Source organism: Anolis carolinensis, chromosome 2 (genome assembly GCF_035594765.1).
Source record: "Anolis carolinensis isolate JA03-04 chromosome 2, rAnoCar3.1.pri, whole genome shotgun sequence".
Taxonomy (NCBI): Eukaryota; Metazoa; Chordata; class Lepidosauria; order Squamata; family Dactyloidae; genus Anolis; species Anolis carolinensis.
The window spans coordinates 127,971,576-127,995,117 of NC_085842.1; the positions used below are offsets into that span (position 1 = coordinate 127,971,576).

Below are 23,542 nucleotides of genomic sequence, written 5' to 3' on the forward strand. Positions count from 1 at the left end.
ATTTAAGATAATCAGAAAAACACTTTTAGCATTAGTAGGCGAATTTTGTTAATTACTTTAGTGACCACTTGAAAGGCAAACAAAATTAATCAACCTAAAGCTCTTTAGTAAACAGCCCTGTTTTTTGTTTTTTGTTTTTTTGCAAGAGGATTATTGAGGTACATATTTCCTATCTCAATACTTTGTAAGGCATTTCCATCTTAGTCTGCTTCTACAATATGCAAATAAGCAAAGCAACAATACTCCTAACATCCTCTTAATGAGCCCATTCATTTTAACTGGAAACATCACCTGATGTTTTGTTGTGTGATGGATAGTCTTGCCCTGCTGATTTGAAAATACTCTCAAAGTCTTGTACTGCAGTGTATAATTTCAGGTTGTAATTAATGCTCTTTCCTTCTTTCCTCTCAAGGTTACTACTCCTGCACTGACAAAATCCTCAGGACTCTCCCTGGAGAGAATTCACCAGCTGTTCCAGCGGTTAAAGCTGGCAAGCTTCAGCCAGTCTCTCCAGTCAATGAGGTCAAGTTCAAACTTAGGAGAGAGTTTAAACTCAGAAAGCACTAGAGTTTGCACTGATTCTGAAAGAAAAGATTATTTCCATAGCCAGAGCTGCTTCACTTTAACAGATGATGACAGTTTTAGAACGGACTCAGTCATTGGGAATAATGCCCCTGAGGATCTGGACCCTTCACTGATTGAGGTCTGTGATGGACCAGATAGTCAAGGTCTTCTGCAACCAGACATCTGTTATGAGGCTGAAAGCCCAGATGAAGCTGCTCTCGTCCATGCAGCCCGTGCTTATGGATTTACGTTAGTATCACGAACTGCACAACAAGTGACTGTCAGGCCGCCGGAAGGTACCCTCCTAACATTTGACCTCTTATTTACTCTGGGATTTGACTCCAACAGGAAAAGGATGTCAGTGGTGGTGAGGCATCCGCTTACCAAGGAGATCATTGTCTATACCAAAGGGGCCGATTCTATCATCATGGACTTACTGGAAGACCCAGGCAAAGGTAATTTGTGCAAAGTTAACTTGTGCCAATGAACTGTAGCATGAAATACATATAAATAAGTGTGGATCTAGATCAAGCCTGTACAACCTGTGGCTGTCCAGGTTTTTTGGACTTCAGCTCCCAGAACTCCTGATCATTGGACAAGTGCATAGAGCATCTGGGAACTGGAGTCCCAAACACCTGGAACCCCATGGGTTGTGTAAGCCTGATCTAGATATAGAGAAATGGTCTCTACATTTTCATGAAAATATAAGTATTTTGCATTTGTAAGTCAGAGTACTGCAGATCATCAGATACTTGTTTAACAGGAGAAATGAGATGGTAATTTTGTTTTTTGGTCTCAAAATAATCTATAGCTGAAATAACCCTTTATCCATCTGTGTTTCACAGCTAGTCTACCTGATGAAAAGCGTATGAGAAAATTAAGAAATCTCACACAAAAACATTTAGATATATATGCACAAGAAGGCCTGAGAACCCTCTGCATAGCTAAGAAGGTAAAAAAACAGATCTTTTTAAAAACCTTCTCACTTGGAAATTGCTTGTGTAACTGTTTATAGAAACTGGAAACTGTCCACATCTATTTTCTCAGACCTTACCTATTCTTTTTTTCCTGATCTGAAATAGCTTAAAATTAATATTAAAAGATTAGTACTGCATTCCAGCCTTTCCATTTCTGTTCTTCTTTTCAGCCTTCCTTAAATGTTCCCAAAAGCATTCTGAGACACATATTATCATATATTTCATGCAGTATTTGCCAGGTTGATTAATCAAGGCATATATTCCCCAAACCTGCAGTTTTTTGTGGATTTTAAAAAGTTCTGTGAAAGCCTGTATAATCATCCCAAAATTGCTCCATAGAATATGACGTGTAGATTACAGTCATAGAATAATGGACTTGGAGAATGATATTTAGATGGAAATATTCTCATGAGTCATAAGGATTTTATTTAGTTACTGTGGTTTGGAGTCCCCAGATGTTTTTGGCTTTCAACTGCCAGACAGCTGGTAAACTGGCTGGGATTTCTGGGAGTTGCAGGCCAAAAACATCTGGGGACCCCAGACTGAGAACTACTGCTGTAAAGAAATGTCTGGAATCAGTGCTATGTAGTTTCACTTTCCATAATTTTCCCAGAGGATGTCTTTGTCTCTTTGTATCTGGCTGTGGTCACATAGCCAGACTCTTCTTAGCCATTCTGTACTCTCTACTGGCCACTACATGGGCATAGAGTCAGTAGTTGAAAGGGGAAAGTGAGTAGGCAAATTTTTGATCATTGTGTGAAGAAGGCAAGGTATTTCCACGCCCACACAACTAAAACAAAAACAATATATATGGAAGAGCATGTATCCATACCATCACTGCCGATGTTGTCATAGAATAATAGAATCATAGAGTTGGAAGAGACCTCATGGGGCATCCAGCCCAACCCCCTGCCAAAAAGCAGGAAAATCACATTTAAAGCACTCCCGACAGATGGCCATCCAGCCTCTGCTTAAAAGTCTCCAAAGAAGGAGCTTCCACCACAGTCCAGGGCAGAGAGAGAGTTCCACTGCCGAACAGTTCTCACAGTGATAAAGTTCTTCCTAATGTTCAGGTGGAATCTCCTTTCCTGTAGTTTGAAGCCATTTGTTCCACGTCCTAGTCTCCAGAGCAGCAGAAAACAAACCTGCTTCCTCCTCCCTATGACTTCCCCTCAATCTAAGGTGGCATTATAGAGCAAGATAGTCCCATTCCATGAAGAAAAAAAAAGGTGCAATGTGATGATTTCTTCATTAGAAAACAATACTATGACACCTTATGCGGAATGTTTACTAATTAAAAGCTCATCTCAGTTACTTTAGAACAACCCCAATGAATTCTGTGAGATATATTTCATAGCTAATATACATTAGTTGAGGCTGCAATGTACTTTAAATACTACTTTATGCTCAGGGGTAATATCATTGCATATGCACATCACCATCTACTTGAAGTTCTCAAGAACACTCCATCAACTTTCACGTGTCATTGTGGTTTCTGCATTTGCATTAGTTCTCACTTTCTTTAACCAATCACAAACATTAGATCTAACAATTCCATCATAAATCATGTAATTCCATTTGAAATGTTTACCTCAAACAATGCAGGGTGCTACAGAAATACAATAAGAAATTGTATTAAGATTATGAGTGTTCGTTATGGCAGGTCTTAAGTGAAGATGACTTTCAGAGATGGGCCAACTATCGTTGTGAAGCAGAATCTGCTATTGAAAACCGAGATGAGCTCTTAATGGAGACAGCACACCATCTGGAGACTAAGCTCACTTTGCTTGGTATGTTTAAATGATTCATTATGAAGCAATACAATGTGGTGACATCAGCCAAAAACAGGGAATTCTTAACCTCTGTCTAGTTCTAAGCACATTTACTTGAAAATAAGTCACTAATAAAGAAACAAATTTCATCCTCTTTCTAATGAAAGTGTTCTTACCATTGCACTTTATGACTAGTTTCATATGCAATGGCTTATGTGGTTTTGCAATTTGTGCAGAGACATACAAAAATGAGTATTTTGTATATTATACAAAATGGCTCTTTCTTTGTTGGGAGGTAGGTAGGTAGGTAGACAGACAGACAGACACAGACAGATAGATAGACACACAGAGTATTTCTCTGACAAAGATGCTCTTTTGTACAAAGTGTTTTTATATCTGCCCAGCATCTTTTTTACTCATTGGCTTTTACTTGTTGGCTTCACCATTTCCCCAAGATCAACGCTGCCAAAAACCTTTAGCTAGACTGAAGGTTTCTGGCAGCATTGATCTTGGGGAAATGGTGATGCCAAGCTGGAGAAACACAATTGATGCTGGTTTGTACAAGGTTCTTTTCATGCCTATCCTGCTATAGCCATATGTTTGCCTACAGCAAACAAGTTAACTAGCAATACCTCTAGAAGTGCTTACTGTGCATTCACAAACAATGCCAAGAGAAAATGGATAAACGTCCCTCGTCAACTATCCCAACAAGTTTTGAAAAGTGTAGATCTGTACATAGAACTGATAAGAAAAGTTGAAGCTGGTGAAAGAAAAAGTCATTCCTGGTTGCATGCTGGAGGAGGATTTAAGTTTGTTTCTAGAAGGTTCACGGTTTTTTAAATTGTACAAGGTTTACCTGAACTGATGGTTTCATTTCACATCTTCGAATTGTGAGTTTGGGGAGAAAAAGATATCCTGTTGAATTGTTCTTCTTTATTTCTGCCCCTTGTACCAAATACCTTTAAAGGAGTACAGCCCAAGAATCTGTCTACCTCATTAACTGAAGTGTGCAAGATTCACACTTTTCCATCTTCCTGAGTAACAATGAGTACATTGCTAGTGCATCTTCCTTCTCCAATATGTGAGGCAAAGGAACAGCTTTATAAGCTGAGATTTAGGGGCAGAGATCATTGCATTTATCCAAAGTATAATTCAGTGTCTTAGTTTAACTGCAAAAATACGTTAGTTTAGTTTCCATCTGTGATAACCAGTCTTTCTGGCAACTGTGCTATATGCCTCACAACCTCTGAGGATGCCTGCCATAGATGTGGGTGAAACATCAGGAGAAAATGCTTCTGGAAAATGGCCAGACAGCCACTCACAACAACCCAACTATAATTGTATTATTTATATTTATAAATAATAAATATTATTTATTTATTTATTATAATTATTTATAATTATTATTATTTATTTATTATTATTTATAATATTATTTATAATTTATTTATTATTATTTATTATTTATTATAATTGTATTATTTTACTTTGTTTAATAATGTGTATTATGTTGTTATGTAATGTTTGTGTTGCTTTTATGACTGTAAACCGCCCTGAGTCCCATCCGGGAGATAGGGCGGTATATAAATAGGCCATCCAGGGACCTATTCTTATTCTTTGATGTCTGTCCCCTCTCCGCCTGTGACCTCCGTGTGGCTCCTTCCCCCCCCCCTGCTGCTGCTGTATTAAGGGGGCTGCAAGTGTGTCTCCGAGAGGAGGAGGAGAGGAAGAAGAAGGAGATCAGGAACGACTCTTGTAGCCACCATTGTTCAGCTTGTGGCGCTTTCTCTCCCCTCCCTGGCCCTTTTTGGACTGAGGCCCTGGGTTAATCACCCTCAACAACTTGTGGAGACTTGGGCTAAACATCATCGGGAGGGACCTCTGGAGGAAGCAGGAGGTATTGACTTATGGAGCCCTCTTATTAGGAAAGAAGCTTCTGTGCTGCTTGCTGCATTACATCCAGCCGCCAGACTGCTTATAAGGACTATACCATCATCCCCATATTGTCCCATACTTTGCTACTAGTTCCTGAGGCAGCCAAGTGTACAATTACGGCCTGGAGCCTCCTCCTCAACCGGGCAGAGTTTCCACACAAGACTAAAGGCACATTCCATCTTCTGGTCCCTGCTATTCAGTGAGTCAGCTTGCCAATCCACTCAGTCTGCTGACCCACTTAGGCCAGCAGGGCCTGTGCATTGTCTTCCCACCCAACCATCACTGGACTGCTCCAGCACCGCATTCCATCTAGAAATGCACTGTTAGCACTTTATTGATGATCATCTGGACTGAGCACTTTATCTAGCCCTCATAATTGATTGTTATGAATTTTCCATGCTGCTATGAATTGTGTTCAGCCGTGTTAACTCAGAGCTACAAGTTGAGGGTTGGGGTGGGTTGCCTAAGAAGCTAGGGGAGGGTGTGCCTTATTCACCTTCAGAACAGCTGTAGTCTTACCGGGGATGTTGAAGCACAAAGTCACCTTATTATTGGAAGAACTGTATAACGCTGTAGTAAGAGCTAAAGCTTCTGGCACTTTAATGGTGATTTTATTGTTATCCCTTAGCTTGTTGATCTACCTCCCTCACCCCATTGATTCTATTAGAACAATCTATGAACTAGATTCCCCTCCACCTTTAGCACTTTGCACTTTTGGGAAATTAAAGAACTTTATATTGCACTTTACGCTAGTAACTCCCAAGTGGGGGGAATGGGGAGATGAAAGAGCTACATCCAAAGGAGAGTGGAGTGAGATACAATTTAAGCAGGGATCTGGCTCATATTTGAAAGCTAGTGCCAGCCCAATGACGGAAGAAGGGGAGAGGGGCCATGGAGGGGGGGGAGGATGTCCACTAGCCGAGGGGCCCCCATAGAGGTAATCCAAGGGAGGGGGAGATACGGGAAAGGGAGGCCAAAACTGATTCGGCCTAGGGAGAGGAAGAGATTTCTTGTAGATTTAAAACGGCCTCCTGATATGGTAAACTTGGATACCCAGGTTGGCGGTTCCTCCGGATTAAAGGTGGTGCTGTTGAACGCCAGGTCTGTAAATGGAAAAACAGCAATCATCCAAGACCTCATCTTGGATGAACGGGCAGACCTGGTGTGCATAACGGAGACCTGGTTGGATGTGGCGGGTGGGGTCAATCTCACCCAACTCTGTCCTCCCGGGTATGCCGTGCAGCACCAACCAAGATCCGGAGGACGGGGAGGCGGTGTAGCACTGGTCTATAAGGAGTCTATCCCCCTGATCAGGTGCCCCATCCCGCAGTCAACCTTGTTTGAATGTGTCCACCTGAGGGTGAGTGACCGGGACAGATTGGGGATTCTGTTAGTGTACCGCCCACCCCGCTGCACTACAGTCTCCCTACCTGAGCTAGCGGGGGTGGTCTCGGGCCTGGCATTGGAGTCCCAGTGGCTTTTAATGCTGGGGGACTTCAATGTCCATGCTGAGACCATCCTGACTGGTGCGGCTCAGGACTTCATGGCCTCCATGGCAACCATGGGGCTGTCCCAATTGGTATCTGGTCCCACCCACAGAGCGGGGCACACACTTGACTTGGTTTTCTGCTAGGGATGGGAGGAAGGTGGCGGTGTGGAGGAGCTTACCATCGCTCCTTTGCCATGGACCGACCATCACCTGATCAGGTTTAGGCTGAATGCACCACCTAACCTCCGCAGGGGTGGGGGACCTATTAAAATGGTCCGCCCCCGGAGGCTTATGGATCCAGATGGATTCCTGACGGCTCTTGGGGAGTTTCCCGCCGCCTCGGTTGGTGATCCTGTTGATGCCCTGGTCTCTCTCTGGAATAGGGAGATGACTAGGGCAGTAGACACGATTGCTCCGGAACGTCCCCTCTCGAGTAACCGAGCTAAACCAGCTCCTTGGTTTACTGAGGAGTTGGCAGCGATGAAGCGAAAAAAGAGGGAACTAGAGCGAGTGTGGCGTTCAGAGTGGAACGAATCAGACCGAACACGGCTGTGTCTCTACCTCAGGGCATATGCCGCGGCAATAGATGCTGCAAAGAATGCTTTCTTGGCAGCTAATATTGCGTCTGCAAAGAACCGTCCGGCGGAGCTGTTCCGGGTTGTCAGAGGCTTGTTAAATCCCGTCACTCAAGACGGGATCCCTGACAACTCGGCAGCCCGCTGCGAAGCATTTGCTCGGTTCTTTGCGGACAAAGTCGCTCTGATCCGCTCCGGCTTTGACACCATATTAACGGCAGTCTCCGGGGATGTAACACGAGCACCTGCTTGTCCTATTTTGATGGATTCTTTTCAATTGGTTCAGCCTGAGGATGTGGACAAGGTGCTTGGAGAGGTGAGGGCTACCACATGCATCCTAGACCCCTGCCCATCCTGGCTGATAAAGGAAGCCAGAGGGGGGTTGGCCGAGTGGGTGAAGGTGGTGGTGAATGCCTCCCTTCAGGAAGGCATTTTTCCAGCGAGCCTCAAATTGGCTGTGATCAAACCGCTGTTGAAGAAGCCATCACTGGACCCCACTCAATTAGAGAACTTTCGGCCTATTTCCAATCTCCCCTTTTTGGGCAAGGTCATGGAACGTGTGGTGGCCGCACAACTCCAGGCATTCTTGGTTGACACTGATTTTCTGGATCCGGCGCAGTCTGGCTTCAGGCCGGGGTATGGTACCGAGACAGCCTTGGTCGCCTTAGTCGATGATCTACGCCGGGAACTGGACAGGGGGAGTGTGTCCCTGCTGGTTCTGCTGGACCTCTCAGCGGCCTTCGATACCGTCGATCACGGTATCCTTCTGGGGCGCCTTGCTGGGATGGGGCTTGGAGGTACTGTTCTGCAGTGGCTCCGGTCCTTCCTGGAGGGTCGGTCCCAGATGGTGTCCTTGGGGGACACCTGCTCGGCCCCACAACCATTGACTTGTGGGGTCCCGCAGGGGTCAGTACTGTCCCCCATGTTGTTCAACATATACATGAAGCCGTTGGGAGAGATCATCCGGAGTTTCGGGGTGAGGTGTCATCTGTATGCAGATGATGTCCAGCTCTGTCACTCCTTCCCACCTGTCACTAAGGAGGCTGTGCAGGTCCTGAACCGGTGTCTGGCCGCAGTGTCGGACTGGATGAGGGCTAACAAATTGAAATTGAATCCAGACAAGACAGAGGTCCTCCTGGTCAGTCGTAAGGCTGAACAGGGAATAGGGTTACAGCCTGTGTTGGACGGGGTCGCACTCCCCCTGAAGACACAGGTTCGCAGTCTGGGGGTTCTCCTGGACTCGTCGCTGAGCCTGGAACCCCAGGTTCGGCGGTGGCCAGGGGAGCCTTTGCACAACTCAGACTTGTGCGCCAGCTGCGCCCGTTCCTTGGGAGGTCTGACTTGGCCACGGTGGTCCACGCTCTAGTTACAGCTCGTTTGGACTACTGCAACGCGCTCTACGTGGGGCTGCCTTTGAAGACGGCCCGGAAGCTTCAATTAGTACAACGAGCGGCAGCCAGGCTTATAACTGGAGCGGCGTACAGGGAGCACACCACTCCTCTGTTGCGTCAGCTCCACTGGCTGCCAATATGCTACCGAGCCCAATTCAAAGTGCTGGTTTTGGCCTACAAAGCCCTAAACGGTTCCGGTCCAACTTACCTATCCGAACGTATCTCCTCCTATGAGCCCATGAGAACTTTAAGATCGTCTGGGGAGGCCCTGCTCTCGGTCCCACCTGCCTCACAAGTGCGGCTGGTGGGAACGAGGGACAGGGCCTTCTCGGTGGTGGCTCCTCGGCTGTGGAACTCCCTCCCCAGTGACATCCGGCAGGCTCCATCCCTTCTGAGTTTCAGAAAAAAGGTAAAGACCTGGCTTTGCGAACAAGCGTTTAATGAATGAATTATGATGGCTTTCACTCGGTCCGGACTAAGGTTTACGTGCAAGGTTTATGTGGACGAATGGATTAAGTATTTTATTATACTGTTTTAAATGTATTTATGGGATTGTTTTAAATTGATTGTTTTATATTGCTATGTTTTATTTTTCTACTGTATTGTGAGCCGCCCTGAGTCCCTTCGGGTGAGAAGGGCGGCATATAAATGATGGAAATAAATAAATTATTATTATTATTATTATTATTATTATTATTATTATTATTATTATTATAACTGTGCTATAAAAATGCACAGCCTAAAACTGCAACCTAGAGGTATCATACATCATGCCTCAAAGGCTTTGTGTCTAAGCTATAAAATAAACCAACAGTATAGGCAGCATTGCAAGACCCGAGAGCAAGGCCCCCTTGTGCCTGTCCATAAGTGCCATATACCTCTGTGGTGGGTGTCCTTTGTAGCAGATAGCACAAGTTAGCCATCCATGCTTCAAACAATGCTTTCTACTACATGTACAGATCAGCACCAGTTTAGCATTGACTTCTGGTGGTCAAGATGTAATTATTCTCTTTGAATACTACTGTCACTGCAGATCTTACCTTCAGTATTCATATACCATTCTTACATCAATTTTTGATATCTAAAGAAAGAAAATGCAATATAGCCTATCTTTCTTTGAGGAGATAAGCTGATTTGCTTAGTAAATGCCTTTCAATTAAATAGGTTAGCTTTCAGTTAACCTTGTTAAAGATACTTGTTATGATCCAGGTGATTATGATCAGATGAAAAGGAAAAATGCTTGTATACTTCTATGCACAGGTGTATAATAAATACGATAGGGTGTATACAAAGTGTATAAATTAATGAGCTACATCCAAACATAGTCCTGCTTGCACTAGAGATCTGTGTTATGCAGCTTAATTTGCTGACATGCAAGATTGCTTGCAAAAGGTTAAAAAATGGTTTTTCCTATTACAAGGAACAAAAGAGATTCCATTTAATAGGATCAGAGACAGACTGCATAACTACATTGCCATGAAATATTATATTTGAGTATAATGCATTGGCGTTTTTTACATTATGGTGGAGTATTTTGATATTTCAGGTTACATTCCCAGTACTGGAGTGTTACACCATATAGTAGTTATTCACGATGTATTCCACTGTTACCTGTATGGTCACTATATGTCTCACAGTAAAACAACAGAGAAATTCTGCATGTCAATCATTTCTAGTACTGTACATGGTTTAAAAGCTGATTTTGCAGTTAGCTTGATAAAACTAAGCACATGTAGAAACCTTGGTGAACAGCTATCTGGTAACTTCCTGTACAATGTGTTGGTGGATTTCCAATATGGAAGAAAAACAGATGTGTCAAGTAAACAAATGCTTTTCAAAAATTTGCTTTTTTTAGAATGTTATCAATTATCCAAAGGTTAGATGCAATTTATTTTCAAACAAAGCAAGCCTTTGTGATATTGCAATTGATTTTTGGTGCCAAGTAAGTGTCTTCAGCACACTCAGTTCAGCCATGGCTCTCATTTTCTCCTTTTTCACCAGGCGCCACAGGGATTGAAGATAGGTTGCAAGATGGAGTGCCAGATACCATTGCTGCTTTCAGAGAGGCTGGGATCCAGGTGTGGGTATTGACTGGAGATAAGCAGGAAACAGCTGTCAACATTGCTTACTCTTGCAAACTTCTAAACCAAAGAGAGACTGTCTTTACTATTAACACAGAAAGTAAGGTGAGCACTAATGACCTCTCAGGGGCTATGCAATTTTCTGTGACAGTGACTAAATCTACACGAGAGTTGTATCTCAACTTCAGTGTCCAGTAACCTGCTCCAGTTTGACCCTGTTAATATTATGCTTACCATCCAACACCTGTTTTAATCCAAACTCAAACTGATCTTGATAGCCACGCAATCCCCCCACTCAAAAGTCACCATGGTATAAAATAATTCTATCGTGTCAGTCTGTATTCACACTCTGAAGCAAATTCTCAAGATGGGCACGTTCACCACTTCTATTTCCACCTGAATGTCTACCACAAAAATGATAAAAGATATACCCACAATTTGTGATATTGTGGAACATGGCAGCTTGATGTTGACACAAGGAGTTGCTAGTCATTATGATGGGCAAAGGAAATGGAGGACAGTGAGCTCATTAAAAAGCTAACACTGATTATAAAAGGAACACACCATTGTTTACAGTCAGTTTAGCATAACAAATTATGCCATTATTTTTCCATAGGAAACATGTGAGTCATTGCTAGACATCGCTTTGGAAGAAGTAAAGAAAACTCAATATGTTCCAAGAACAACATGGAATATTTTTGGTATTAAGCTGCCATTTTCTTTATCAACCAAAGTAACACCAGTTCCTACTATTGGACTGGTGGTTGATGGGACAACTCTAAACATCATTTTCCAAGGACAACTTCAGCACAAGTTTCTTGAACTGACCCAGTATAGCCGCTCAGTGGTGTGCTGCCGGTGTACGCCCTTGCAGAAAAGTATGGTGGTCAAGCTGGTACGGAGTCATTTAAAAGTTATGACATTGGCAATAGGTGAGTACTTGGGTACTTAAGCAACTTGACTTGGCATTGGTTGCTGCTATTTAGCTTGAACTGTGAAAGCTAAAATTATATTTTAAATCTAAAGTAAATCTGCCTTGCCAGATTTTCATGGATTCCCTTGTCACAAAGCTCATTTGATATTTTTAAGAGCTCCCTGATCCTATATGTAGCATTTAATACCTCTTTAAGTTCAGGGGCTCCATATTTATTTTTGGAAAACTTCACTGCAGTGAATTTGACAAACTGGTTTTGAAATCAAGAGGCATTTCAGAAAAATAAAAATGGAATTTCAATGTGAGGAGAAAGTCTGTGGTTATGGCAAGAATTTAACTAGGCTAATAGTGTGAACTGAAGCCACTCTTTGACAGTAGTCATTATTGTATTTCACACTGAGATATATACCAAATAAGGCTTTGCTTTAACTGAAAAATGTCTTCATTCTCACTGTCTCCTTCTTTGTAGGTGATGGTGCAAATGATGTAAGTATGATACAGGCAGCTAATATTGGAATTGGCATATCTGGACAAGAAGGTATGCAGGTACGTATAATCAAGGACATGGATTGAGTAACCTTCGGTGACTACTGCAAAGGCATTTTTCACTAGTACTTAGTATTTATAGAATGCACACTTGACAGGAACATGAGTTATCATGATAGCTATCTGACATAACACACTATCATCCATTATGAAACCATGGTGAAATGATCCATTCCCACAATCTATCAAAATCACTATATCAGATACAGGGAACCTTTGACCCTCTCAATATGCTGGGCTACATCTCCTATAGCCTCACACAGCATGGCCAATAGTCACATATTGTGGGAACTATAGGAGCTTTGGCTCTCCAGCTGAAAACACCTGGGGTGCCAAAGGTTCCTCACCTCAGCCTATACGTTTGCCTTATTTATTGAATCCTGTATCCCATTCCCATATTAAGGTAGACAGCTAATAACAGAAACTGGTCTCTGATTTATTCTGGTCCAGATAACGTAAAAAAACATATGATTTGTGTTCTCAAATGCTCTCTATTCTAGGCTGTCATGGCCAGTGATTTTGCTATATCACAATTTAAACATCTCAAGAAGTTGCTTCTAGTCCATGGACACTGGTGCTATTCTCGCTTGGCAAAGATGGTGATATACTTTTTCTATAAAAATTTGGTAAGTTCAAATATTTCTATGCCAGCCATGCTTATAGTTACAGATAAATAGGATAGTTGTTTTTTATATTCAACTTGATTAGGTATTCCTACCAAACCTGTAGTTGCAAGAATATTACATATGTCCCACACACACAAAAACCCTTGAAGGACATTCCATACAAACACAATGAGAATCTTGAATGATGAATATCCAACCAATAAAAGCAGATTGGGCCTTAAATTTATTAAATAATTTTCTTGACATTTTTTTCCCAAGAGGCAAAAGGAGAGATGTTTCTGTTTAATAATCCGCTCTTTTAAAGAATCCAAAAATACCCCCAAAGTTTTGAAATTCTTTTTGGCATAGTCTTCACAAGCTGTACAAAATGGAAAAATTAGAGCAATTCAGAACAGAATTGGCTCTAAATCCTTTGCTTAATCTGATGTCACTTTAGTCTAGACCTCTCTAGCAAATTTTTTGTCCACAAGATTTCAAAAAGCAAAGGCAAATGCACTTTAAGAAGTCTGTGGTAGAAAAAGCAACACAGAGGACAGAGCGAGAAGTAAAAGGAACAAGCATCCCTTTTCCACATTGCTTTGTTATATTAAATTCCCCACCACCAACAACTCTGTTTTCTGCTTCAGAAACAGAGTCCAACTCAGATTCAATTTTATGTTTTGGTGTAAAAGGCACTCTGGCCAAAAGTCAAGTTCTAATGCTTGCTTTTCAAGTACTTTAATTAAGTCATTTGGACTAAACCTCTTGAAATAAAAATACCCCAGTTTACTGAGTTATAAATCAGTTTGCTATTCTTGTTCTATCATCTGTATGCAGTTAGCAAAGATGCATCTCTAGAATGCTACAGCCATTGAAACTATTTCAACTTCTAACCTTTCAGGCCTATGTCAACCTGCTCTTCTGGTACCAATTTTACTGTGCTTTCTCTGGAGCCACCATGATTGATTACTGGCAACTGATATTTTTCAACCTGTTTTTCACTTCTGTTCCACCAATAATTTCTGGAATCTTTGATAAAGATATTTCTGCAGAAACTCTATTAAGCTTGCCTGCCATTTACAAGAGCGGACAAAATTCAGAGGTAACGCATTTCTTGGTTGTGTTCTGTGGACTGCAAGAAAACACCAAATTTGATTTTATAATGATGAGTTACAAGTTGAGTTACCATAAAATGGGATGTGAAGATCTCATCTCTCTTTGTCTCATGGTTTGCTATAGATTTACAGGCCCCGGACCTTTTTCATTGCCATTTTGGATGCCTTTTACCAGAGCCTCATCTGCTTCTTTGTCCCTTATCTAGTAAGTATTTGAGACATTCCCCAGTGGCTTTCAGGAAAACTTAGATTGTGTCTTATTCATTCACTTCTGATTTCCCTCCCTGTTTTCCAGGTATACAAAGATTCTGACATTGGTGTGTTCACATTTGGGACAGTAATCAATACAGTTGCACTCTTTACTATCCTTTTTCACCAAGCTTTAGAAATTCCAGCCTGGGTATGTATATAAGTTCCAGTCAGGCGGGGGGGGGGGGGGGGCTTGAGGGGCTTCAGCCCCTGAAATTCTCAGGGTGGTCCGCGAGAAGGCCTTACATTTATGATTTAAACTGTTATGTTTATTCATATCATGATCTGATCACCATGTTCAATATATCCCATATGCATGGAGGTATTGGGATAACAATACAAAAGGTTTGCTAGGGTAGACCCTCTCCCACTCAGACTCAGCCCTCCGCCCCCACCCCAAACCAAAATCCCAGCCCCTCCCGAGACAAAATCCTGGCTATGGGCCTGGTTCCAGTAATCATTACCTGAGTGTCCATAAGAGGATAATGTGTTCTTGTGAACTGATGTAGCCATCTATACATTAATGCCCAGCTTAATTCTCTTTGATATGCTAAGATAAAATTAAATTAAAACACTGATTTAAAACACTAGCAATATTTGGTGACAGCATAATTAACACATTTTTACATTTAGACTACGCTTTTGAAACTGCTTGATTTGAAGGTTTTATCCAATGTTTATGCAATATCTGGGGAAAAGTTTACACTCCACCAGAGGTGACTGTGCAGTTTAGTGAATCACTGACTTATTGTGGAGCTGTTGCTCTCTCATGAGCTGCTTCATGACAAGTCATATTTGTAGATAGATTTGTAGTAAATGCTGGACCATGCTGCAATTTTTAGGGATTGGGGATTTAATCAATGCTAGAAATAAGATGAAAATACAGGTTAACTGTATTTATGGGAAAATGAAAATGTTCAAGACAATAATACTTGGTAAGGTACAGTAGAAGGCAGTGGGAAAAGAAGAAGCCTGCATTCTAAATGGATAGATTCAACCAAGGTAGCCACAACCCTGAGTCTGCAAGGCCTGGGCAGAGCAGTTCATGATGGGGGGACATGAAAGTGTCTCATTCATTTGGGGGGGGGGGGGGGAATCACCATAAGTCAAAGTTGACTTGATGACACTTAACAACAACAAAGCAAAAATCTGGCAACATAATTAAGATTTTTCCTCTTATTAACCACAAATATAGCCCTGAAACTTGGAGGGGGCATCAAGTTTGCATTATTTATAAATAATGTTTACACATATATTTATACTTGGTGATAAGGTCTTGACACATTGAGACTGAGAGAGATATATGATTCAGTGCAAGGTTTTTCATCCTTTTGTTTCCCATTTTTTGTGATTTCTGCTGAACACAAAAACAAATGTTTTAACCAAAAAGTCCCAAAATGCAAGGTATCCTTGACAATTATATCCCAAAAATAACAGTCTTTCCATATTAAAATGAAATAAGTTAAATATATATATAATTTACAGGTCCTAAAATTACCTTGCAGTGCCATTGCCCCAAAACCACCAGGATTACGGTTGTATTTTGTATAATATCATTGAAAGCTATTGCTATTGTACTTCTGTTGCTGTGACTAGGAACTCTAACTGTATACATTTGCCAACTTCTCCTGCACCAACCTTTGCAGATGTCTTTTTACAAGTTCTTTGTACTGAAATGATAACTAGGAGTCCCATTGTCCTAAAGAATCTTACTCTCATTTTTGTTCACAGACCTGGTTCCATGGCATCACAATAATTGGAAGCATTCTGCTCTACTTCATTTTTTCATTCACCTATAATGCTATCTGTGTTGTCTGCAATCATCCCATCAATCCCTACTGGATTACAGAGAAGTTATTTTCAGTACCTAACTTTTACTTCATATCCATCATTACGCCAGTCATTGCACTCCTCCCAAGGTAAGAACATGTGCCTCTTTCCCCAGATGTTAGGATATCATGCCTTTGTCAGATTCTATCGCTTGAAGGGCATATGATGGATGATTCCTTTAAAAATGAAAGGCAGCTTGAGTTAAACCTAGCATCAGAAATCTTTGCCCCCTAGATTATTCCATAGAGCTGATGTTTCATTTGAACTAGAGCCTCATCTATTGTATGGTATATCAGGAAAGCAACAAGACGATGCTCACCCACCACAAATCCCAACAAAGTCAGTCCTGCTCTTCGGTAAGCTAAATGTTACCTTAAGCTTTGGATGTCACAAGAAGACCTTATTAGTTACTTATTCTGCTGTTATGGGATTGCTTAGTGTTGGGAATGGTGAAGGGGGCTGATGTTATTTTTCTATCTCGTGGTTGCCTTTGATTCCCTTGGCTGACCAGGAAGGGCTGAAACAGCAAACAAACTTTTGTCATAATGCATGAGTTATCAAGATGCATGGGTAGGTATTTTTTGAAACACACTTTACTACTGTTTCAGAAATCACATCAAACCAATATGGAGGAGTGCATAAGTCCATGACTTATAGCAATGATACTTCTAATAATAAACCATAATTTATTGCATATGTTTGCTATCAGTCAAAGGGATAGATTGTGCCAGAGGTATGGGTACTACCTATCTGTCCAACCTTGGCAAGGGGGTTACTACAAAAGAGGAGAGAAATAGCAGTGAATTTTTAAGAAGGAGCTAAAGAGAAACCTCTCACCTGCTCATTCCTCCTTTTATTGGGTTTTCTCTGTAATAGACTAGGAACCGCGAAGAATCAGAACTCCATGACCACTTCCCGCCAAAAAAGAAAGAAAGAAATGGGGGAAAGAGGGTGACTCTTCTCCATCATCCCTGACCAAATATTGCTTTCTTCTGAAAGTACAGACAGGCAGCGATGATAGGTGAATTCCGGTTTTTCTGATGATTGGAAGGATGGAGTTTCTGTTATGTAGCTTTGAGCTGCTCTAGAACTTTCTGCATCTTCTTACTCTTACATCTCTGAACTATCAGGAAAACCTGGAAGGGATTCCCTTGTACGAGATGCAGTGAAAGCAAAGGCCATTAAATGCTTTCCCAGGGGAAGTTTGAAATCTAAATGGGCAAGCCAGCACAGAATCTTTTGAACTGATTTTTATACAAATCACCAGCTACATCAGTTACATTTCAACAGAGATTTAATTCTCCCCACAGGCTCGGTCAATCTGTGATGAAAAGTAACTCTTAAGAGTGTTGTCGAAGGCTTTCATGGCCGGGATTACAGGGTTGTTGTATGTCTTTCGGGCTGTGTGGCCATGTTCCAGAAGCATTCTCTCCTGACGTTTCGCCCACATCTATGGCAGGCATCCTCAGAGGTTGTGAGGTATGGAGAAAACTAAGCAAAGAGGTTAATATATATCTGTGGAAAGTCTAGGGTGTGAGAGGTCAGTATGAATGTTGTGTAGTTAATCACTTAAATTAGCATTGAAAAGCTTATCTGCTGTCTTCTTCCTGCCTCTGGGGCATCCTTTGTTTAGAGTCGTTAACTGCCCTTGGTTGATTCATGTCTGGAAATCCTCTGTTTTCAGAGTATTGCTTTTTATTTACTGTTCTGATTTTTGAGTTTTGTAATACTGGTAGCCAGATTTTGTTCATTTTCATGGTTTCTTCCTTTCTGTTGAAGTTGTCCACATGCTTGTGGATTTCAATGGCTTCTCTGTGTAGTCTGACATGATAGTTGTTAGAATGGTCCAGCATTTTTGTGTTCTCAAATAGTATTCTGTGTCCAGGCTGGTTCATCAAATGCTCTGCTATGGCTGATTTCTCTGGTTGAATTAGTCTGCAGTGCCTTTCATGTTCTTTGACTCTTGTTTGGGCGCTGCGTTTGGTGGTCCCTATGTAGACTTGTCCACAGCTGCATGGTATCCGGTAGACTCCTGCAGAAGAGAGAGGATCCCTCTTGTCCTTCGCTGACCGTAGCATTTGTTGGATTTTCTTCGTGGGTCTGTAGATAGTTTGTAGGTTGTGCTTCTTCATCAGCTTCCCTATGCGGTCAGTAGTTCCCTTGATGTATGGTAAGAACACCTTTCCTCTGGGTGGATCTTTGTCTTGACTCTCATGGCTTGTTCTTGGCCTTGCAGCTCTTCTGATGTCTGTGGTGGAGTATCCATTGGCCTGTAGAGCCCAGTTTAGGTGGTTGAGTTCACCTTGGAGGAGGTGAGGTTCGCAGATTCTTTGTGCACGGTCTGTCAGGGCTTTGATTGTGCTCCTTTTTTGACTTGGGTGATGGTTGGAGTTTTTATGAAGGTATCTATCTGTGTGTGTAGGTTTTCTGTAAACTGTGTGGCCCAATTGTTGATTGGGTTTGCGGATGACCAGAACATCTAGAAATGGCAGTTTTCCTTCCTTTTCTTTTTCCATGGTGAATTGGATGTTTGGGTGGATGCTGTTAAGATGGTCCAGGAACTTGCTGAGTTCTTCCTCTCCATGGCTCCAAATTGTGAAGGTGTCATCTACGTATCTGAACCAAACAGTTGGCTTTTTTGGTGCTGTTTCTAGGGCCTGTTTTTCAAAGTATTCCATATAGAAATTTGCTACTACTGGGCTGAGAGGGCTCCCCATGGCCACTCCATCCTTCTGTTCATAGAATCCAGTGTCCCACTGAAAGTAGCTAGTGGTGAGGCAATGGTGAAACAGGGCTGTGATATCTTCTGGGAAGTTTTGTTTGATTAGTGTGAGGGTGTCAGCTACTGGGACTTTGGTAAAAAGGGACACCACATCAAAGCTGATCAGGATGTCCTTGGTGCTTAGATTGAGGTTGCTGATCTTTTCTATAAAGTGTGTAGAGTCCTTGATATAATGTGCAGTGAGCCCAATGTGGGTTTGTAGCTGTGTAGCCAGAAATTTTGCCAGGTTGTAAGTCGGCGATCCAATGGCACTTACAATGGGTCTGAGTGGGATGGAGTCCTTGTGGATTTTGGGGAGTCCGTAAAGCCTGGGTGGGAGGGCTTCTGATTTGCACAGCTGTTGGCGTATGTCAAAGTTAATGGAGGAGTTCTTGATTAGAGTGTTCGTTTTTCTGGTGATTTTGTTAGTGGGGTCTTGTTTCAGTTTCTTGTAAATTGTGGGATCTAGAAGTTGTCTGATTTTTTCTTTGTATTGTTTTGTTTCCATGATTACTGTGGCATTCCCCTTGTCAGCTGGAAGAATGATGATTTCAGGATCTGAGTTGAGATCTTTGATGGCCTGTCTTTCTTTTCTCGTTATGTTGCTGGGGGGGAGTTTTGCATTTCTCAGGATCCTTGCTGTTTCCATTCTTACCTCCTCTGCTTCTTCCTCAGGGAGCTGGTAAATTGCTGATTCAACATTGGCAATGATGTTTTCTACTGGGATCCTGGTGGTGGTGACTGCAAAATTTCCTCCTTTTTCTAGAATGGATACTTGGTCTTCAGTGAGTTGTCTGTCTGTCAGGTTGATGATGGTCCGTGATTTATCCAGTTCTGGCTTTGGCTGTTGCTTACGGCATTTGTCAAATTTTTGTTTTTGTCTCTTGGTGTGGAGAACCATGTCTTTCTCCATTTTCTTATAGGTAAGGCTGTCTATTTTATCCCAGTCCTGGGTATTCATCTTTTGGCTGATGTTGATGTGGAGGTGCAGCAGTTCTTTGTCTGTGTTTGCGAGTTCTTTACGGATGGTGTGGATTCTCTCTCTCAAGAGGTTGCGTTCCAGGCGGTTGTAAATGCGATGAGCCTGTGGTGTTTTGAAGGTCCTTTTGGCTGCAAGAAATTGTGGGATGGTATCTGTGTCTCTGCAGAGTAGAAGGAAGGTCAGGGAGCACAGCAGATGTGCTTTCCTGGTCCTTAGTTTTTCCAATCTCCGTGTGTCTTGGAACAATTTCTCCCCGTTTGAGAACACAAAAATGCTGGACCATTCTAACAACTATCATGTCAGACTACACAGAGAAGCCATTGAAATCCACAAGCATGTGGACAACTTCAACAGAAAGGAAGAAACCATGAAAATGAACAAAATCTGGCTACCAGTATTACAAAACTCAAAAATCAGAACAGTAAATAAAAAGCAATACTCTGAAAACAGAGGATTTCCAGACATGAATCAACCAAGGGCAGTTAACGACTCTAAACAAAGGATGCCCCAGAGGCAGGAAGAAGACAGCAGATAAGCTTTTCAATGCTAATTTAAGTGATTAACTACACAACATTCATACTGACCTCTCACACCCTAGACTTTCCACAGATATATATTAACCTCTTTGCTTAGTTTTCTCCATACCTCACAACCTCTGAGGATGCCTGCCATAGATGTGGGCGAAACGTCAGGAGAGAATGCTTCTGGAACATGGCCACACAGCCCGAAAGACATACAACAACTCTTAAGAGTGTTTGCAATGCAGCCTAGAGCAGGGATTTAAAGAAGACTAATCATTGCTACTTTCTGCTTAGCATGGGTTGTTTTCATTTCGATTGCTTACTTAAAGTGCTAAAAAGAGATCCTTTTGCTGCTACTTATCACATGAACCTCACACACACACACACATTTGTAGAGAAGCCTTCACTTCTCTACAAATGACTTTGTAGAATCAATCACCAACCCATTCTTCCGAAATGATTTCCATCTAGAGCACAGCACTCTTGGAGAGGTACAACAGCTATATAGCAATCCACTATGATATATATGAGTAGTACTGTTCAGCTGGTGATCACTGAGTGTGTCCATAATACACTTGTGCCTTGCAAATTTCTCTTTCCCCGAGAGGATTTCTGACAAACTGATCTCACATTCTGCTCAGATTCCTTTTATTTATTTGTTCATTTTATTATTTATTACTTTTCTATTTTTCCTATCCTCCAAAGAATTTGAGGCAGAGTACATAGTCTTACCACAGCCACAACAGTCCTGTGAAATAAGGTGAAACACAGCAGCTGGACCAAGGTAGCTACGTGGCAACTTGAATTTGGGACTCAGACATTTCAGCTTATGCTATTCCAAATGTACCACCCACTTGCAGCCCTAGTCTCAGTTTCTACAGCATTCATCTCCACCAATTTCCTGGTAGCGATGGAGTCTTCCCCTTGTTCCCCCACAAAAACTTATCACTCGTGGGCAGGTGACAAACTCTTCCAAAAGAATATGCTTCCTTGCATTTTGAGGCCTTAGCTTATAAAATGCCACACTCAGGGGAAGATTTCTATAGCAGGCGGGGTTTGAGTATATTGTTTAATGGTAAAAATTATTCTGTCAAAACATTCCACCTCACAGAGTGTCTTAAAGCAAAGGGAAGCAAAAGGAAGCAGAACAGGTGAAAGTTCATTTCCCTTAAATCGCTACTCAAGTGTCTCTTCTTGTTCTTGTTTGCTTTTCCAAGGTATCTTATCTTGGCTCTACAAGGAACCTTCAAGACATCACCCATTCAGCAAGCACAACATTTGGATAAGCTCCCTGAAGAAGAACAGGTCCGGGAAATAGAAAAATGGAAATTGAAGGAACAGGGCGCAATCCATAATGATGATTCTGACTCAACTATTGTAAACATGAGCATGGGAACCTCTGGTGATTATGCAAGAGCAGCCGGAGCAGCAGGAGGACATCTGATTTCTGAGAACACGGGTCAGGTGGAGCAGGAGGGACTCAAAGAATGGATACTTAATGGAGAAGGCAATGACTATGGTACACGGTGGGGCACCCAGGAAGAGACTGTTGGTGCTAGTTTCTTGTCAGCAACAGCTTTTCCTGAGCAAAGTACACCCGTGAAGCCATTTTCTGGCCTTTTCCCCCAAAACATTGAAAGTTCTGCTCGGAGGAGTCATCGCAGGTCTGTGAGTACTGTGACTTTATGAAGGAGCCTACAGTTTTGACTGAAAAAAATAATTGGATTTTTTTCCTCTGAACATCTCCTGCCTCCCACACAGGGAGCATAGGTGTCAGAGGGAAAATAGGATTGCTATTTATATTAAATAGCACCATATTCTTAAAGAAAAGCCTAAAATGTAATTTCACAAGCCTGCTGGGACACTCTATTCCCACTATACAGTGTGATATACTTCAGGCATATCTAAGTGTATTTATTCTAAGAAAGAGATTCCAAATAGCAGCATCCCTCATCAATTTGAAAAACACAATTTCTTCGGAAATCAACAGTATCTTCTGAGAAGGACAACTCTGATGTTCAAATGAAGGGTCCTTTATGAATCTGATCTTAATCATATCAGTTACCACTGTGATCCTTATGCCTAAGATATGAGATAGGTAGCAATATAGTTACATTCCCATTTCTATTTATCTGTATTATTTGTTTGTTTACAAATGCAGTTTGTTTGTTTTTGAATAAAAAGTTTACATGGATTTTCTCAGGTTTTTCAGGAATGTATTCAGGTTTCCACAAGAGTGGACAAGATTGTGCTAAGTTTAGAAACCTTATTTTGCAAAGCAGCATCTAAAAGTGTGTTGTTGTTGTTGTTGCTGTTTTTAAAATGCATATATAGTCATGTTCTGGGCCTCCTAAGGTCCCAGTATTTGGAGAAAGATGGTATACAAATGAAATAAATAAAATAATAATACCGTATGCAATTAAATTACAAGATCAAACCTATTGAACAGATGTCATGTTGTTTTGACAGTGAACACTTCTAATCCCAAACCTTTATTGGAGATAAAGGTCAATTGAATTACCTTCCTGGGAGGGAATAAAACTTCCCAGATATAGCACCATAAATTGATGTCAGCCTCATTTCCCAGTATAACAGTGGCCAACCTCACAGAGTTATTGAGGGGAAGACTAAACAAATGACTGTTGAAGCGCTTTCAGCACTAAAATGCAGATATTTTAATACTATATTTAAGAAATCTTAATCATAATTCAGCTGGCTGTATTCTTTATGCTTCTTAGAAATGTAAAAACCATGGCCATTCATGCAACAGGGACAAAATAAAAGAGAAGATGGTATGTGTGGTGTGTTTGTGTATAAGCTCTAAAAGCAAAATGCATCAGGGGTTTCTAAGTCCCAGCGTTGTTGCTTGTGTCAAATCTGCTTAGTTCAGGCACAAGCTACTCAGTTAATGGGCATCCCAGTGAAACTGCTACTCTCCTTTCATTTAGTGACATTTTACCTCAGCAGGAGACCTACAAAATTAATAGGCCTCCAACATTAATAGCACTCTGCACCAAAGAGAGTTGGAACTAGGGCTTTTGTTAAAACATATGACAAGTTCTCTTTGGGAAGAGATACCGTTCATTAACTACATCACAGAGGTTGGGCTGGATAGCTTTTGTGGTCTCTCCTAACTCTATTATTCTTTGATGCTGCAGCTGGAAAAACCAATGAGGTTTTGGGCTGCATCAAAAGGAGTATAGTGTCTACATCGA

At 41.7% G+C, this 23,542-nt stretch overlaps 1 protein-coding gene across 2 annotated transcripts in view; it reads left to right on the forward strand.

Annotated features, from left to right (window-relative positions):
• Positions 1–23,122, forward strand: part of atp10b (ATPase phospholipid transporting 10B (putative)) — a 165,484-nt gene extending 142,362 nt beyond the window's left edge. For both annotated transcript variants that reach the window (XM_016996159.2, XM_008117492.3), the window contains 12 exons: positions 413–1,019; positions 1,410–1,516; positions 3,205–3,331; positions 10,705–10,889; positions 11,401–11,716; positions 12,188–12,264; positions 12,765–12,890; positions 13,771–13,971; positions 14,109–14,189; positions 14,280–14,384; positions 15,965–16,152; positions 21,545–23,122. In XM_016996159.2, the coding sequence (XP_016851648.2) occupies positions 413–1,019; positions 1,410–1,516; positions 3,205–3,331; positions 10,705–10,889; positions 11,401–11,716; positions 12,188–12,264; positions 12,765–12,890; positions 13,771–13,971; positions 14,109–14,189; positions 14,280–14,384; positions 15,965–16,152; positions 21,545–22,016 (2,592 nt within the window). In that variant the 3' untranslated portion in view covers positions 22,017–23,122. The remainder of the gene's footprint in view (positions 1–412; positions 1,020–1,409; positions 1,517–3,204; positions 3,332–10,704; positions 10,890–11,400; positions 11,717–12,187; positions 12,265–12,764; positions 12,891–13,770; positions 13,972–14,108; positions 14,190–14,279; positions 14,385–15,964; positions 16,153–21,544) is intronic.
• Positions 23,123–23,542: the final 420 nt, after the last annotated feature.